The 19,365-nt window shown below is 31.1% G+C and overlaps 1 protein-coding gene across 1 annotated transcript; it reads left to right on the top strand.

The window, feature by feature from the left end:
* Nucleotides 1-5,404: 5,404 nt before the first annotated feature.
* LOC102668646 (cytosolic endo-beta-N-acetylglucosaminidase 1-like) lies at nucleotides 5,405-9,009 on the top strand. The gene is made up of 8 exons (XM_041011819.1): nucleotides 5,405-5,461; nucleotides 6,045-6,175; nucleotides 6,685-6,796; nucleotides 6,888-6,956; nucleotides 7,378-7,402; nucleotides 7,819-7,873; nucleotides 8,632-8,770; nucleotides 8,908-9,009. Exons 1-8 carry the CDS (start codon nucleotides 5,405-5,407, stop codon nucleotides 9,007-9,009), a joined length of 690 nt encoding a protein of 229 aa, XP_040867753.1.
* The last annotated feature ends 10,356 nt before the right edge of the window (nucleotides 9,010-19,365 follow it).

Genomic DNA, 19,365 nt, shown 5'->3' with positions numbered 1-19,365 from the left:
AAACTACTTCTGGAATAATATAGTCTCTCCTCTTACATTATAATTTTGAGTCTTCATTTTTTATTTTTACAAAGTCTTTCTCATTCTTATATGAAATCACATAGTACTCTTTCTCATGTCACTATTGAGTGTACGTGTAGATAAACTGTCACAAAATTGTCCTAACTTAATTAATGAAATTGACCTTATATTCTGGACATGTTATTAAGTTAAATACTTAAAGAAAAAGGGTTTGGTTTAGTACTTCTATTCAACTTGAACATATATCCATGGTTTGTATCATAATAATGTCTTTTCTCATATGTTATGACACTTGTTCTAAACTCTTAGACTACTAAAAAAAATAGTTTGTACGCAGTTGGATCTACATCAGTAATATTATTTTTTTTTCTTAATTAAAACTATGAGACTAAATTTTGACATTTCAATAATTTTGATAATGAACAATTAATTTTCTTCAATTAACACTAACTATAAAATTTTTGTAAATAATCATTGAAATATAATTATATCACTTTGTAAGATTTTTTAAATTAAAAATATCAAATATTTAAACACTATATATTTTTAATTTATTTTATCATCAATCAAATTACTTCTAAGCATTATTTTAATTTAATCATTTCCTATTTCTTCAAATAACCCTCATAATGTAACTTCCTAGTAGTCATAAAACTAATCAGAGTAAATGCAAATATATATATATATATATATATATATATATATATATATATATATATATATATATATATATATATATATATATATATATATATATATCACCAAAGATTGTTGAAAAAGTTTACATTTTATTTCAGGAAAAAAGCATTCAGGCATCTTAAACTTTATGATTTTTACAAATATACACCCTATACTTTAATTTTGTCCTAATTGATCCATCAATTCCATCTCTTTTTCAAATAGACACAATGAACTTAATTTTGTTTCAATCAATCCTTAAATTTTACCTGTTTTGCATATAGACACCTAATTCCAATTTCTTCTCAATTAATTCTTAAAATGACCCCTTTCATAAACATAATCTTAATTATATTAAATTTGAATTAAATTAATGATAAAAGAATCACAGTTGTTTATTTATTAAAACTCAACTGTTAATTAGACTTTTTTACAAATCACTTTTTAAACATTATATTCTTGATTATATTTTAAATATGAAAAAATGAGTTGTAACAATAAAATGAATAATTAACCTTTAAGATAAAAACATTTGAAAAATAATATTAGTAAAAAGAAAAATTTTAAAGATTAATTGAAATGTAATTAAAGTGTAAGTTGTTTATTTATGAAAATTTAAAGTTTAAATATCAATCATAATAGTTTTAAAGTTCATGGTATCTATTTGAAAAAAAAATTATAATTTAAGGATTAATTAAGACAAAGTTAAAGTTAAAGATGTCCATTTACAAAAATAAGTAAAGTTTAAGGGAGCTTAATGCTCCTTTCATTTTTATTTAATATCGAAAGTTAATGTTCAATACAATAATTAATAGTAATATGCAATTCTTCCTTACTAATCCATTCTTTCAAAGTGCATGAGTGTGATTATTTTTGGTGAGAGGAGGAGGGCCTCCTGGACATGTACACCAAGTGTCAATGCATTTGCAACCACAATCTAGACAAAGATTTTGACAATTCTCATCAACATGGCAGCGGAGAGTCACAACATTTCTTTCCTCTAATTTCATGCAGATAACTATAATTACAAACAATACATTAGCATAAAATCAATCCCAAGACATAACATATGAAGTAAAATGGATTGAACTATAACATCTCAAGCATTAATGTTTAGGAAATTGATACATTTAGCAAACTTATAAAACATAAATTAAATGAGAAAAAAGCATGGCATATAACCAAATGAAAAGATAATGATTGCAAATTTCACATTAATTAGACTTTTGTGGAGTGGCCATCTTGATCCTAGAGATCATTTTCTTAAGACAATTGTGCTTATATAAGCAAATGGTGAGACTACCGTGGTTTTTTTTTTAAGGATGATCATCCGTTTATTTAAACCTAAAAAATATTATTTTCTTAATGGCTTAAATATTTTTTTGATCTTTAATATATACTTGACTTTTGCGTTTGATCCCTAATAAAATTTTCCTTTGAATCAGGTCCTTAATATATGAAAAGTTTTATCTGAGGTCCCTACCATTAATCGGGATCATTACTAGAAAAAACACTTTTAAAATCGGTTATTTTGGACATTCAACATCGGTTTTGAACTGATGTTGAAAATACCGACATTAAAAATATCAACGTTAACATCGATTATCAAAACCAATGTTAAAATACACTATACAACATCGGTTTTAAAGAAAATCGATGTTATATTATAAAAAATAAACAAAAAATGTAAATTATGCAAAAACCAACATCAATTTTTAATAAAACTGATGTTATCATGCAAAAAACAACATCATTTTTATAAAAATCGATGTTGTAGTACAGAAAACAACATCGGTTTTTAGGAAAAACTGATGTTGAATTGTGTATTCTGAAACACTTTCTACATCGGTTCTGTAAAAACCGATGTTGAAAGTCAGATATAATATCGGTTTTTGAAAATTAAAACTGATGTTGAATGTGCTTACAGTATTGGTTTTGGCCAAAATCGATGTAGAAAGTGTGTTTACAACATCGATTTTGGTCATAACCAATGTTGTAAATACACTTTCTACATCGTTGTTTACATTTATTTAGTTTGATATAGAATTTTATATTAATATAACATTATAAAAATCGATGTTGTAGTACAGAAAACAACATCGGTTTTTAGGAAAAACTGATGTATCAAACTAAATAAATGTAAACAACGAATTTAAACTCGATCAACTTCTTATGAATAAAATTATCTAAGAAATCAGATCCTCTAGCCAACAATAAATTGATAGAATTCAAACTAACCTTATATGATTTATTTTCCACCTCGAGAGTTGCACATCAAAATACCAATAATATTGTCATATATTATAAAATTACTACACCAAAACCAAATACACTGCAAAATTATACTTGCTGGAAAACCATTAATAATGACCAATTATCCAACACTGCAAGTTAATCTGCATTATGAACCAAACTTACTACAATTTAAGATCAAGCATAGTATTATGGTAAAGTTGATTATTCAACAGCTAGCCCATTGTTTTTCAAATAATAAATTTCACCTTTTACAAGAAGACAGGATTATTACTTTTCCTGATGATGTTAGGTCCAAATTTCTGCCTTTTCTTGGCAGGGACAGCTGATGCTAAAGTTCCTGCAACAAAACCAGTAGAAAAATTTGCTCCAAGGACAGTGGTTGCACTTGCTCCATCACCCCCTAGGCCAAGAATGCTTTTTCTAATCTGTGAAGCAACTCTAAAGTCAACACATAATACCCAAATACAATAAAAATCAACTCATTTTCATATAAAAATAGCACAGGTAAAACAAAATTTATACATATTTAACCAATTGTGTTACTTTGAAAAGGAGTGGATTTTGCCCAAGTCAATAGGTGAGTAATAGCCTATTCTTTCTCTCCAACATGTAAAAAGGATTGGACAACAAAAAGATAAACACTTTTTTCCTCTAATTATGGAGTGGCAACAATGAAAACATCTATGGATACCATCTCATTAGGATATGCAACCTTTTCTAAGATTAACTTTCAATTCAGTATCCACTTTACAATAAAATAAGGCCTAATGTTACTTGGGGCCTGATTGTGCAACTAGCCAACCACAAATAGTTGTCTAACACTAATTAAGAACATCTTTGATCCTAATTGAATATGCTCTGTCAAGTCCTTGCACTACTACAAAATTATTTTTTTATGATGCGCATTCCTAGACGGTTATATGTAACCATCTTAGAAAGTCATGCGGTGACAGTTTTGTAATTAAGAAGAATATTTTTTTTTATGACACACATTCTAAGACGGTTTTACAAAATCGCCTTAGAATGTACTAGAAGGAACAATTACCACGATGGGTTTATAAGTAAAAACGTCATTGTTTTTAGCCCATTTATGACACACTATCTTTCACGTTCTCATTTTCTTAGACCACATCGCACTCTTCACCCACACAAACAACAAAACCCTAATTTTTCTATTTCCACACTCTCTCTGTTTGTCTCTCTCAATGTTTGTCTCCAAAATCACACTCTTCGTCTTCCGTTTTCTCTCTGAACTGCATTCCCCTCTATATGTAACCCTAGCTTCGGGAGGATTTTTTCCCAAGGTGGAGCCATGTCCGCATTGTTGTCCTTGCCATCCAACTCCACGTCGTTTTGGCGGTCCCCTCGTCGTTTCGCTGCCACCACCATGTACAACATCGCCATTAGCAGCACAAACATTGTGCAAAGCAGAACCACCATCGCCACGCGCACCACCCTCGCCCGCTGCTCCGACTTCCCTCTGCCGCTGCACTCATTGCCGGAGAAGCACAACTCTGGGTTCCCCGCCAGCACGCTCAGCGGCAGCTTCACAAAGAATAGCATGTCTGGAACGCGTCCTGTGAATTTGTTGTACGAGATGTTCAGCACCACGAGATTTTGCAGGCCCGCGAGATATTGGAGGTTTCCCCTGAGAACGTTGTGAGATATGTCCCTGCGATCATGTTTATTTGTTTTTGGCATTTTTTTTTGTTTTGTGTGTGTTTTAATTTATTATTTTTATATTGGATGCCAAATTGAGAAGATTGAGGCATGAGACCCCATCTTTTGGGCTTTTCCTACTCTCTCCCTCAAGAAACTTATTCTAAAATGCATCAATGTCACTGCCAAAGATCAACAGTAGACCCATTCATGTTATTACCAATTTTTTTTGTATCTCATGTCTCTTGGGAGCTGCAACATTTGGAGAAGATGTGGCCATATCGAGTTTTGCATTTCATTGTTGTCATGCAAGTGTAAAGCTTTCATATATGAAGGTGAGAGGATCAAATACTGATTATTAGATTTTTTTCATGAATATTGAAGATTAAAACATTAAAGTGATGTTAATTTTTTTTTCATTTGGTCATGCAACTTTAAGTAGTCTTTAATCTTGACTATCTATGTATGGTTTTATGATCAATATTTACTCCTCTTGCTCTAAGCCTCCAATATAAAAATGACCCTCAATATATATACTTCCACAAATATGGTGGTGTTCATGTGATTGGTGAGGATGGGTTTAGTTTCAATTTAAAATAAATTGCTAAATAAAATTCTTAGTTAACCAGTAAACTGAGAAACAAATTTAACCCCTTATGTTCTGTGATTTTGTTTGTCTTGATTCTTATAGTTGCTCTTTTTTTTGCATATTTTAGAGCTAGAAGCAAGGTATTGATAGGGACGATCCATCATCAAGTCAAGACACCTCATGGTTTAAAAAAAAATTCTGATGGAGGCATTGAAAGATACAGGAATGCCAATACAGGATCAAGTCATTGGTACAAAAGTAAGGATGCTTGAAATATTTGTGCCATGACAGAATATATGACAAATGACATCATGTATCTTTTAGTACTTGCTCTCTTGATTGGTGGTTGTATCTCTCTAGGAAGTCATCCAACTTAATCTTGTTTGGGAGCTTCATGTCTACTCAAATAGGATTGGAAGATTTAAACTTGCGGAGATCAAAGATAGGATTTGATTTGAACTTGCATCATAAGCTTTCTTAAATTTGTTGGGGCTGATGTAAATTGGGGTGAGAGATTCAAAGATAAAAAAGTTAGATTGATAATATAACCACATGGTCCACACTCATATATTTTAGAATTTAGACAATTTGTTTCCTCTTTTTGCTTACTAGCTATCAGCTTTAAAGCTCATTTAATCACTTATACAATTGATTTAGTTTAAATGTTCAACTAATCCAATATCACTTAGTAGCTTCAAACTTCTTTTCTGATTCTTTTATTAGAGCTCCAGCTTTATGGCATTTGAGTTTGTTTATTGCTTGTAGAAGTTTCTGATAGCTCATGCTTTAATTAAAACAAATGGATTATTCTTTAGTTGTACTTGTTCCTTTAATATTTCAGGTGTTGGGGACTTTCATCACTAAATGGGATGAAGGAAAGGTTGTCTGTGATACACTGTTTTCAACAAAGGAAACTGCACATATGTATGCAGAATGTCTGGTCGAGCTTGCTGTTGATCTAGGCTTTGATGGGTGGCTAGTAAATAATTTTTTTATCTCTGTGTGCTTATTAGCTTTATATTCATGTCTATTACTCCATTTGAATTTTATATTATATAATTGAATTGATATTTGAGAAATAGGTGAACTGTTGGCCTGCACTACCAGAGCATAAGATGCTTCTAATGTGCATATAGTGCCAAATTTAATAGACTAAAATTATTTGAATTTGGGCTTTTATGTTGAAGGTGCATCGTGTTTCATCTAATTACTGCCCAGATTGATATATAAATAAATATATAAGTAAATAATGGGGAATAATAATATTGTAGAGATTTTACTAGAACAATTACTTGGATATTTTTTTAAACTTAAGTTAGTAAAATCTGCAATTTTTAGAAGAGAAGTTTATCGTTGATAATGCATTCTTCTATGCTTGGATCATTAGTGATATGGTGAATATTAGATGATAAGTCAACAATTTTTGTATTGCTGTGCATTGTGCCAAAAGTTGACTTTCATGTGTTTTCTTGGTCATGTAGGTATGACAGTGTTACACTTGATGGTAAATTGAATTGGCAAGATCAAGTAAATGAACATAATAAGCCGTTCTTTGATATATGTGATGGAATATTTGTGAACTATACATGGAAGGTATTGCTTATCTTTCCCTGGCATGCTTGTGCGACTCAAATGTTTAATCAATAGTCATTTTCCTTAGTTAATTTTAATGACTACCATGTAGGAAGACTATCCAAGGCTCTCTACTGCTGTTGCCGGTAATTGGAAGTTTGATGTGTACATGGGCATTGATGTATTTGAAAATAAATTTTAATTGTTATGAATGGAACATAGGTTAGAAATTGAATTTGATCTGCATGTTTTATTTCACTTTAAGCACACTCCCTGTGTGGGCATGGTCTTTCTCCCGTGTTTCATTTTGGCCACAAGGCTATGAAATACCTCGTGTTCTTCACATTTAATTTCATTAATAGGATTAACAGTTATGATTAAAATTATTAAATGTGGTTTTGCATAGTATTCTAGACATTTTAATCATCAGAACATTGGTTTCATTCTGGTTATTGCAGAATATATATAATGTGATATAATGTGATTTTTTTGAAGATTTTGAATATTCTTTTCTTCGATTGTTTGGTTGAGAAAAAAATCGTTGATTTTTTTTCTTTCTATTTTTGCTTTTAACTTCTCCTAATTTCTGTGTTTGTTTGCAGAAGTTTGTTCATGGGATGATAGAAGGTATTCAAAAAATTACAACTCTTAATGGGTAATTCTCAAAAATCATCTCTGTTTAATTACATTCGTTCTTTTAATATTATGAAGTCCTTTAGCATTAGCGTGATACGTGAGTGAAGTGAAATTATACTGGTGTTTAGCCTGTTTCTCTCTAGTTCAACACTTAACAATTGAGGTGTTTATATGTGGAGCTGTTACTTGCTATCTTTTTAAAAATAATTTATTAATTTCCTAATAATTTTTTTTTGTTCCGACTTTATTCTTGATCTCTCTACGTCCTGTCCTTTCTCTTGAACAAATAATGTTTCACATATAAAAATAAAGAAAGACAAAAGAAACCTTTGTAGATAACCTTAGTAAATTGTTTCTATGAACACAATGAAGTGAGTTTTTTCTTACGATGAAATACATATATGTAGGAGGACTACTGGCCCTACAAGGCGCTCTACCAAAGGATAATGGACACCTGAAGAGGTCAGTTTTTTTTAAGCACTTAAAACATATTTCATTTTTGGAAATATGGTAATGTTTTGCTTGTGCTACACTTTTTTTTTAAAACTTATAAATGTTTTAATTGTACTATAAAATTTTGTAACTGGTGAAACTAAGCATGTTTATGACTTATTAAAATGAATTTTGCATGCAAAAAATATGTTTACTTACAATCAGTTATAGTTTTTTTTTTTTTTAATTTTGTTACCACAAAAAATGGTCATAATACATTTTTTTAATCTTTTTGATATGTTTGTGCATTTAGCACTTTAAGAGTTACCGCTTCTAGGATATATAGTTTGATTGATAATTATATTCTATATTATTTGGTAAGATAGCATAAATACGCATAATATCAAAAATTGGATTATTTGGAAGAATCTTTTCTATATAATTAGTTTGATGCTTCAGATTAAAAAAGTCTCTTGTGAAAATTAATATATTGATATATTTACTATATTTAATGTGGTATGAAAATTATTTGGACCGTATTTGTGGAAATTAAAATATTTACTATATTTAATTATATATTTTAGTATGAAATTATGAAAATATATACTGATATTTAATAATAGTAGTAAACTTAAAAATGTCTAATATATTTGAAGTTAAATGCGCTTTTGAATTAGTTTTGCTAAAGTGAATTACAAATGATAATTGAAAAATTAATAAAAATAAAATAAAATGCTTAGATTATTTGATTTAGTTGATTTCTAACTAATTTAAAAAGTGAATAATAGACCAGTTGCTTACACAGAAGCGATAATTATATTTGAGGTTACTGTTATAGTGGAAGTGGCTGATGCTCTTGACATAGCTGTGAAATTTGTGAGGTACACTCGTGGAAGCTTCATTTTCAGGTATAATCATAAGCCTCTTGTAAATTGGGGATACCTTTTGTAAATTGGGGATATAGAAGGGACCTAATTATATTATATTGAGCATAGGTATATTATCAATATATGAAATCTATATTATCAAACATTAGGAGTTAATTGGAGTGGAACTCTTTTCAGTTTGCAGGAGGCTTTGATACGGAGAGCATAGAAGCTTTGGAAGAACTAAGGAGCCGCATCCATGCTCCACCAGGTGAAGATAATAACCAGAAACATAGTTGATCAACAAAAAGTTTTTTTTCTACTTATTGTTCACACTAGTAGTTACTTCTTTAATATATATTACCTTTTTTAGTTGTATATGTCATTCCTACTGGATCTCCATAGCATGACATGGGTTTTTGTTGTTGCGGCACTTACATAGTCATTCATTGAACAATCATAAGTAAGGCTTATGAATTGAATTATTTTCAATTTAATATTGTTGATAGCAAAACTTCTTACATACATGCATGAAGCTTAAAAATTTTATTGTATTGTGATGGTCCTATATATATATTCATTTTTTCACACTTGTAAATGATGATGATACTTTTATAATTGGTGAAAATGATTTTATAATTGTTGAAAATGATGATGATACTTTTGGTTGTCATCAATGTATGTCTTATTGAAAGTTACCATAAACAAACAAAAAAAAAAGAAAAAAATTGAATGCATACTAAAACGGTTCTAGGAATAACTGTCGTAGTATATTCGACATACTAAGACGGTTATATGGATAATCGTCTTAGTATGTAGTGACAATCTAAGACAGTTACAGCACAACCGTCTTAGTATAGATGACTTTCTAAGACGGTTATAAAATAATCGTCGTACAAATGTATTGTTGAAAAGACTCTCTAACGACCGTCTTAATACACCTAATAAAATCATGTTTTTCTAAATCGTCGTAAAAAGTGGAACATACAAAGACGGTTATCCAAACCGTCGTAAAAAGTGGAACATACAAAGACGGTTATCTAAACCGTCGTTGTTTTTTTTTACTTTTTACGACACCCATTTTAACGACGGTTCAAAACCATCGTAAAATATGTGATTTAACCGTCGTAAAAAGTGTTTTTTATAGTAGTGTTACAAAATGCAAGGTTGCCAGCAAATATTTGAAAGGAAAGCATAAAGAAAGCTCTTAATAAAGAAACACTAATTGCCAGCAAAGCATTGTGTTTATAATAATACAAGATAGAATAAAAAGTAAGGGGGGAAATGGATAATGAATAGTGTTAGTAGTTGAGGTCGTTTATGGCACGAAGATGAACTTAGTAGACCAGTTAATTGCTCCAAGCTTTAACTGTGTAGATAAAAGGATTTATTGGAAGTTAAGAAGTTGAAGTTATGCATATACTGTAATCAAAAGTGTTGGAAACTATAATTATAGGCGATAAAAAAATTGCATTAATTATATTGGTACTAATAGTGTTTATAATATGTTTATTTTAATTCACATGTATTTGCTCTAAAAATATATAATCAGAGTAGTCAAATACTCAAATCCTGATTTTTAAAAGGTTTATCTTTTTTGTTTTTATACATTAAATTAGGACTTGTTTTGTGCAGTAGATAAACAAAGATAGAATACTATAAGATTATAGAATAAAGTTGATAAACTCCCAAGGTTCGTTTTACACATTAGTTTGATCTTGTTGTGGATGCTTATATAATAATAGAAGCACATTTTACCGGTTATTAGGTGCAACATTATATTTTATAACCTTAAACAACAAAGCCAATTTATATCTAATAAATGGAGTAAATTCTTAAATTGGTCTTTCAATGATCATAGTTCCCAAATTAAAACATCCATATATCGCTATATTATTTTTCCAAAAAATTTGGTTAACATTAGTTTCTCAAAATTTTAAAACTGTATATCCACCAAAAAAATTAAAACATCACCGTAAAAACAAAATTTCAAAAAATAAAAATAATATTCTCATATAAAATTAATCGTTTATAGTTTATATCAGACTTAATTATAGTGACAGTTAAGTTTAAACAAACTTGGTCACCTTCACGATATTGAAAAGGAATTCAGCAGGGAGATGATCATTCTTTTTCATCATGTTTCTACTTGGTGCTATCAACTCCATCAACAGGAGGTCAGGCCTACATAGGAAAAAAAATAAGTAAACAACATTACAGTAAAAAGATCTTGATCCTATAAAATGCATCCTAGGCACTTTATATAGTATAGTGTAAGACTGTAAGTGATAACAGATGATATTATGATAAGAAAATCAAGGGAGTTAATGGCTACATATCCATGGCTTTTTATCAAGAGTTTGTATTTTATACATTAACCTATGCCTAAATTAATTTTAACTTATAGAATAAGCTTAACTCATTTTGGTTTCTCATTCTTGTTCTTGTCAGCTTCAAACTTATCAATTGCTACCTACAGTACATCAGTGCCTCCAACAGCCCTTACTGAAATGAGCATAGACACAATAATGATTATTTACGAGAAGATAAGGATGCCAATAGGAAGAGGTAATGAGCAATTAGCATTTCACAATTTGGTGTGACATAACTTAAAAAAAAAAAAAAAGCTCATATGTTGTGTAGTAAATTTATGTAAAATCACTTTTTTATTATTATATAATTCTTAAAAAGCTGTCCTTTAATTTAAAGAAATTGAGAGAAAAAGAAAAATAGAAGGACGAAGAAGAAAATGAAAGGATAGTAGATCAGAAGTGACCACACCTTTGTCACGGCCATGCCTGCTGTTAGCATGCTTTTTGTCTCAAACAACTTTTATCGAACACATTCCACACAGTTTCTTTTCTCATCAATAAATTAAAAGCAACATACACAAAAATCTCACTCTCTCGATTCTGGAACTCTTGCTCTCTCTCTCTCTCTCTCTCTCTCCTGACTCCTTCTTTTCCATAATAAACAAAATGAAAATCAAAAAAAGAAATAGTGCGTTCGAACTTCAAAATTAGTAATTGAAGCACCGTTGTGCACTTTAAATATCAAAATCAAACAATACAAATTTTTTAAGTGACATTTTATTTTATAATCTCCTCGACACCACCACCATTGTGAGCGCACAAGCGGCGGAGCTCTATGGCCTGAACGTGATGGCGGACGAAATCCAAGATGATCCGAGCAACGTCACACGATTCGTGATGCTGGCGAGAGAGCCTATCATTCCGCACATAGACCATTCTTTCAAGACGAGCATTGTTTTCCCGCACGACAAGGGAACTTTCATGCTCTTCAAAGTGCTTTTCGTGTTCGCATTCTACAACATCAGTCTAACGAAGATTGAGTCACAGCCGCGTCGAAATTGTTCGTTAGGCTCGTGGATGACGCGAACATGGGAACAACGAAGCACTTCAAGTACTTGTTCTACGTTGATTTTGAGGCCTCCATGACTGAGGTTAGGGCAGTGGAGAAGTGTGAGATGAAGAGAGTGGGTAAGAGAGTTTTTAGAAAAAGGTAGGGAAAAAGGGAAGACACTTGGAGGGAAGCTCGAGAGGCTTCAGGGGATAGGGTTTCAAAGAAGAATAAGGTAGCGCACAAGTGGGTAAGAGAGTTTTTAGAAAAAGTGATAACATCGATCATTAAAAAAAACTGATGTTGTGTATATTTCTTAAACGATTAACAAAACCGATGTTAACATTATCACGTTAACATCATTTTTTTCAAAAATCGATATTAATAAAATCAAGTTATTTACAAAAATACCACCGTCCTTTTGTTAACATCAATTTTATTAAAAACCGATATTAGAGTAGCGATGTTGAAAGTATTTTTTTTAGTAGTGGATCCGTTAACTGTTTACGTGACCGTTAGCCGGACACGTCGATAAGTTACATGTGGTGCCACGTTGGAATAAATTTACATGTAAGCCGACGATGTATTTGCTGACGTGGCATCATATTTTAAATAAATTATATTCAAATTAAAATTAAATTAAAACAAAAAAAGAGAAGATTATGGTTCATCCACAGGTTTAGCCCCTGCATCAACAGGCCTCCTCCTTCCCTTAAGAATAACAAATTGGTTCATCTGCTGAAATGGATCCAAAAATGGACGAAAGGAAGGGAGGGCTTGGTTAGAGTGGCGATGAGGCTTTCTTGGGCGAGGAAGAAGATGATGATTACGAGAGCATATACAACGACATCAACTTTTGTGGAGGGTTCCTTCAATTGTTGCACAAGAATGATGATTTGGGGTTCTGAAACGGTGACGTTGAAGAAAAGAAGTCTTTGCTACTACCGTAAGAGGTTCCGGATGCCGTTGGGGTTTCACTAATTAAATGTAAATATATTCTATTAACTATTATCTATAAATTATTATTATTAATTTTATATAAATTTTGGTAGTTGTAGGTGTTCAATATGATTTTTGATTTATAATTAATAGATATTACTATACCTTATTTTCTAAATTATGCTCATCTCAGTTTAAAAAAAAAATAAAATCTTTGAACATCTCATATTTCTATAAATAAATAAAAACTGCTATTAATAGCTCATTTTAACCCTGCCTTCTATTACCGTACGTTCAATATGTTATTTATTTGTATTTGTTAATTATTATATAATTTAATATTAAAGGTGTTATTTTTATATTTATTTTAAAATAAATGATGATAATTAAGAACCACAAATTATATTAAATAATATCATGAAAGAATTTATTTCTTCCGTAATTTCTTTAGAAATAATATCACTAATAAATTAAGCGAAGTCCATAATAAGCATAACTATGCCTTTAAAAAATATTATTGATAATTGTGTTTTTATAATATTGTTAGGTATAAATTATTATTTTTTTATTCATAAGTACGTTTTTATAAAAAATGTTATCAGATTCCTGATAATGTGAAAATAAGAATATATATTTCTAAGTATTCGTTAGAAGATAAAAAAAATATTTTTAAGTATTTTTTATTCTCAGAAAAATAAGATTTTTATATTTACATTAATTTTATCGTGTAAAAATGTAAATTCTTTTATACCATCTTATTTATCGTGTAAAAAACTAAAAATTCTTTTATACCATCATTACTAATATTCAATGTGTACCCACTGCCTATCTACCGTTGTTTGTATTGGCCGTAGTTTCTAAGTAATATTTGCCTTACTTTTTTCACATATTTTGTGGAACTATGGTGGATAAGGATTTATTTACAGTTTGTGAAGACTTTGTTTTGGAATTGATATTGGAGCCAATATCATTTTATGGAACAAATACCCCTAAAATTTTAGGTGATCCAGTTGGATCTCAAAAATTTTCATCTGGGTTAGAATAAACCTTAAGGTTCAATAAATACTAAGAGATATTTATAGATTATATAGATCATGATTATTCATAATTTTTTTGGGTGACATCATGCTTATTCACATATAACTTAATATTGGATTATTATGCATAAAAACAAGTCGGCTTATTCATTCCTAATATGTTGTAGACGGATCGAAGGGGGGCAAGATGGGGCCTTGATCCCTCCTTCCTTGGGACTCCTTGTATATATTATATGTCAGAAAAAAATAAAATTAAAATATATTAATGAAGGTAAGTATATATATATATATATATATATAATAGGTTTTTAGTTGATATTTGTTTAAATTTTTGAGAAGTAAATCAAATTTCTAAAATACCCTAAAGTTTCCCTTCCTTTGTCCCCAATCTATGGATTTGTATATCCCTCACTTCCTCCCCCATTTACTCACCTTTGCTTCAACCATTCATTTTAATTCGCTTACAATGCTAGGAGACACTACACCTCCACTAACACACACAAGCTGCCATCGCCAGTTTAAAGTTTATTTTATCTTGTTTTTTAATTAATGGAAACACGTTTCCATTGGTTATCAAAACTAGATACCTAATAGAAACATATTTTCATTGGGATGACGATGGCTATATCCACTACTTTTTGTGCTAATTGCACTTTTCTTTCCTTTTTCTAAAATTAAATTACTTAAATAACATCTCTCTCTTCAAACCTTCTTTCTCACATAATCCGCTTTTTAAAGCAACAACACACTCCTTTTTTTCATAGTGTTGCAACCTACCTCACGACGGGACGATGAAGGCAAAATAGATAAATAAAAGCGTTCTTCTCCAAGGGAGAAAATGAGCGGAGTCGCCACCAACGTTAATTCAAAGAAAACGTTAGAAAAACCAAAATGAGGTCTGTGAATTTTGAAAATAAGGGTTCGAGAGTTGTTTATGCATAGGGAAGGTATTAGCACCCCACACGCCCGTCACAAGGGATGACAATCTTTAATCGAGTGTGTGCAACGTGACTTCGAAATTATTTACTTTTTCCTTTTATATTTTTTATTTTTTTGGGGGGTATGTCACATAGCAACAACATATTTCCTCTTCTTTCATCACACTGCCTCCACTTTTTCACTCCCTTAATCGGTCGACCCCTTGGATCTCTTGATCTTGTGTCTCTTTGTTTCTTTCTTGCTCTAGCATTAGGGTTTGTTCATCCTCCAAACTTTGAGTTGTTGCAACGGAGTGTCACTACTAGAAAATAGGATTTTACCATCGGTTATTAAGGACTTTCAACATCGGTTATTAACCAATGTTGAAACAATCGACGTTAAAAGTATTAACGTTAACATCGGTTTTAGAAAATCGATGTTAAACTAAATTACACAACATTGGTTTTATAGAAAACTAATGTCTTATAGTAAGAAATAACAAAAAAAATGTATAATATGTATAAAGCAACATCAGTTTTCTCAAAAATGATATTGTTTTCTGGAATTTATTTTCTAATATCCTGTTTGTTTTTTTTTATTACCCTAAATTAACCGGTAAATTGAGAAACAGAAACAATTCAGATAGTTTTCAGGCATTTTTATTAGGCAATTCAAATTGTGTCTATAATAATTAATATTTACTATCAATTAAAAGAAATATTAAAGTAATGAAAGTCAATAAATAAAATCAATTGTAACCTAATCTAAATTAACATAACTCTACAATTCTAAAACGACTTAAACACCTAGTGTTTCATTTTTAACTTTTAGATAACATCTTGTCCACTGAATGCGAATTGCCTTCATGATCTTTGGTTCCAATGGTATTGGATCAGTAAAATACTACATGATATAATCTTCTAAATTCAAATAAGCTGCTAGGTAAACATCTCTCTATGAATTCTGCATCCATTTCTTAACATAATATTCTAATTCAAATTGCAATTGCCTAGATCTCTATATGGACTATGGCTCGAGAAATCCATACACAGAGGCATTACCCACTCGCATACTTGTCTCACTCATATGCCTATTGTTATTAAAATAAAGTAAATTATATATGAATTTAAAATAATTAGTTAGCTAATATACAATAATGTAAAGTGACTTACAGAATCCACAATCGTATAACAGAGATGTTGTGACATTGACCATTGTGTGCTATTTCAGAAAAATATTCATGCTTTATGTACAAGGGGAAATTATCATTATACACCCCAAACACAATAGCATCCCACGACACTTGCAAAGGCTTGAGGAAAAGCTGTGGGATGGTCAATGTCATCAGATATAAGGGATTGACATCCGGATCTGGCCTATCTGCAAGTTTCATCGGTCCTTTAGCTCCCTGTTTGATGTAGCTCCATGTGGAGCTTGTAGGCCTTGGATCTTCTTCATCAATGGAGTCCTTTGCTTCTTAAAGATCAATGGCAGTGGAATGGAAAAGGAGGAAAGTGTTGGATCAAGCGACCTCGGAATAATTAAGAAGGGGGGGGGGTTGAATTAATTATTAATGTGTCTTGACTAATTAAAAAATTTATCCTTCTTAATATTACTAGATTCAATTAGGCTTTTACTACTAAGTTAAGAAAGTAAAGAATAGAAACAATAACTTAGGTAAAAGTAAAAGCAATTAAAAGTACACAGCGGAAATTAAAGAGTGTAGGGAAGAAGAAGACAAACACAAGATTTATACTGGTTCGGCAACAACCCGTGCCTACATCCAGTCCCCAAGCAACCAACAGTTCTTGAGATTTATTTCAACCTTGTAAAATCCTTTACAAGCCAAAGATTCACAAGGGATGTACCCTCCCTTGTTCTCTTTGAACAACCAAGTGGATGTACTGATGTGCCATTATTTTCTCCTATTTCTTAACCTTTTTTACACCATTTTAAGTACTGATTAATCTTAATTGTCAAATTAATTAGGCAGTTTTATTATTTGGGCCCATTAAGCTAATTTGATATTTTTAATCTAATTTCAGGAATTAATGAAACATTGGGCTTTAATTCAGAATTGGGCTTGGACTTGAAGAGGACAAACTATTTTATTCTACAAAATTAGATCTTATCTTATCTTTATCTTATCTAGATATTATTTAGATTTGATTTCATCTAGATATTATTTAATCTAGATCTTATCTTATCTTATCTTATCTAGATTTGAATTTAATTTATTTATGGGCTTGGATCTAAAACAGATTTGTAAGCTTTGGGGCTGGAAAACTATATAACAGTACCAAGGTTCTAGTTTAGTCTCTCCTCTCTCTTCTCTTCTCTTCTCTTCTTCTCTCTCTTCTATTTTCACTTTTTTAGTTTTAGGCTTTTGTTTGAGACATCTTTTCGTTTTACAATTCTAGTAGCAATAAAATTTTGTTCTTCAATTTATAAGTTCGTTCTCTATTGATTAATGGAAGGCTAAGTCCCCAGCGTTGCTTTCTCTTGAGGATCAAGCACAGTTCTCTTTGAGGTTCTATTATTACTATTACATTCTGTTCAGTTTTTCCTCTTCATTAATTACTCTAAATTTGTTGCTTTTAATTCATGCATGCTTAGTGCTTGATTAATTGTTTCTGCGCTTAATTTACGTTCATGCTTAATGATCGTTTATGAGTAATTAGTGTATGTGATGCTTAATCACATAATGAATGCCTTATGTTGAATTTCGCTTAGTAATTTAATTTAGGGTTGGATTAAGTGGTTAAACTGATAAAGGATAAATTCTCGCAACCTAGGATAAGAGACTTGCCTGTGAATCAAGGGGAAGCAATGTATTTTAATTCTGATATTTTTCTAATTCAATTTTACTCGCTATTTAATTTTCAAAAGCAAACAACCCCCCCCCCCCCCCCAATTTGTTACTATTTCCTACTATCTGTTATGAACATTTGGTTTATCATTGCTCATTGGGAAACGACCTAGGATCACTTCCTAGTTACTACATTTTAATGTTTATTTGATTCGGGTACAGCCTCGATCAAATTTGGCGCCGTTGCCGGGGAGCAGTGTCCAAAGGTTCATAATAGCTAGTGTCGCGTTAGTGTTTAATTCTTTTGTGTTTTATGTTTAATTGTTAGTGTGTGTGTTAGTGTTGTTTAGTGTCTTGGTATTTTGTTTAGTGTGTGTTCTGTTTTAATTTTTCTGTTAAACGCTTCTCCTGTTTCAGTTTTGAGTGTATTGCTGTGAATAGTGTTTTGCGACGGATTTAGCGACCACTTTTTCTTGCGGCAAAACAGAGTAGTAGTGGAAATCATGTAGCGACGGACCACCCTTGCTGAATTATTTGGCATTTTTTGTTTTAGTAGCTAGAGTTGTTATTTTTGGCTGAATTTTTTTGTGGTAACTTCTTTTAATCCATATTTTGTGGGAAAAATAGCTAGAGCCTTTAGTTTGTTAGATTTAAAAGTTCCAAAAAAGTAGCAAATTTTATTTTTGTCAAAACTTATTTTGCTCCGGGTATCAAAATGACTATTATTATATATGTATTTGGGATAGAAAAAACTTTCCCATGCCGTGGCAGCCCGTCGTAGGCCGGCTGAGGTCTCCTTCTTCCAAAAATTGCAATTCTGTCAATTTTTTTTTTATTTTCCAAGTATTATTCTCTTATTTTTCTTAACTTATCATTTTTAACTTATATAGTTAGACTTTGAATTTTCATTTGAATTTTTTTGTGCTATCTTCTCATTATTTTATAAGGTTGCTCACAAAATTTCAAGTCATTTGGATATCATTTAATGGTAGCTGTAGTTCAAACCTACACTGTTACTTGCATAAGAAGGCAACTAGTTGTGCATGCTGAATATAGTGTATGACTAAAGGCAATCTATCTGATTTACAACCCTTTGATCCTGATATAGATAGGACATTTCATAGATTAGTTAGACATCATTTAGTACCTTTTGAGCATTCTGAACATTCTGTTATTGGTGATTTTGAGCATTACAATTTTGAACATTATGAGAACATGGCACAACCTCCACCCCGTGAGAGGACTCTAAGGAAAATGGTTGCACCTGATTTCACCTATGAAAGCTTGTGCATCCAATACCCTGATGAGGATGTCCCATATGTTCTTAAAACTGGATTGATCCATTTGCTTCCAAAGTTTCATGGCCTTGCAGGTGAAGACCCACACAAGCATCTGAAAGAATTCTATATTGTCTGCTCCACCATGAAACCACCAGATGTCCAGGAGGATCACATATTTCTAAAGGCCTTTCCTCATTCTTTAGAGGGAGTGGCAAAGGACTGGCTATATTACCTTGCTCCAAGGTCCATCACGAGCTGGGATGACCTCAAGAAAGTATTTTTAGAAAAAAATTTCCCTACTTCCAGGACCACG

Source organism: Glycine max, chromosome 18 (genome assembly GCF_000004515.6).
Source record: "Glycine max cultivar Williams 82 chromosome 18, Glycine_max_v4.0, whole genome shotgun sequence".
Taxonomy (NCBI): Eukaryota; Viridiplantae; Streptophyta; class Magnoliopsida; order Fabales; family Fabaceae; genus Glycine; species Glycine max.
This window is presented reverse-complemented; position numbering and strand designations above follow the sequence as displayed.

Excerpts from the sequence above, each read along its gene's own strand:
- LOC102668646 (XM_041011819.1), top strand. The coding sequence starts at position 5,405 with ATGGAGGCATTGAAAGATACAGGAATGCCAATACAGGATCAAGTCATT. Across the intron at positions 7,874-8,631 it reads GATAATGGACACCTGAAGAG|ACCAGTTGCTTACACAGAAG; the intron begins GTCAGTTTTTTT and ends AGTGAATAATAG. Across the intron at positions 8,771-8,907 it reads GGTATAATCATAAGCCTCTT|TTTGCAGGAGGCTTTGATAC; the intron begins GTAAATTGGGGA and ends AACTCTTTTCAG.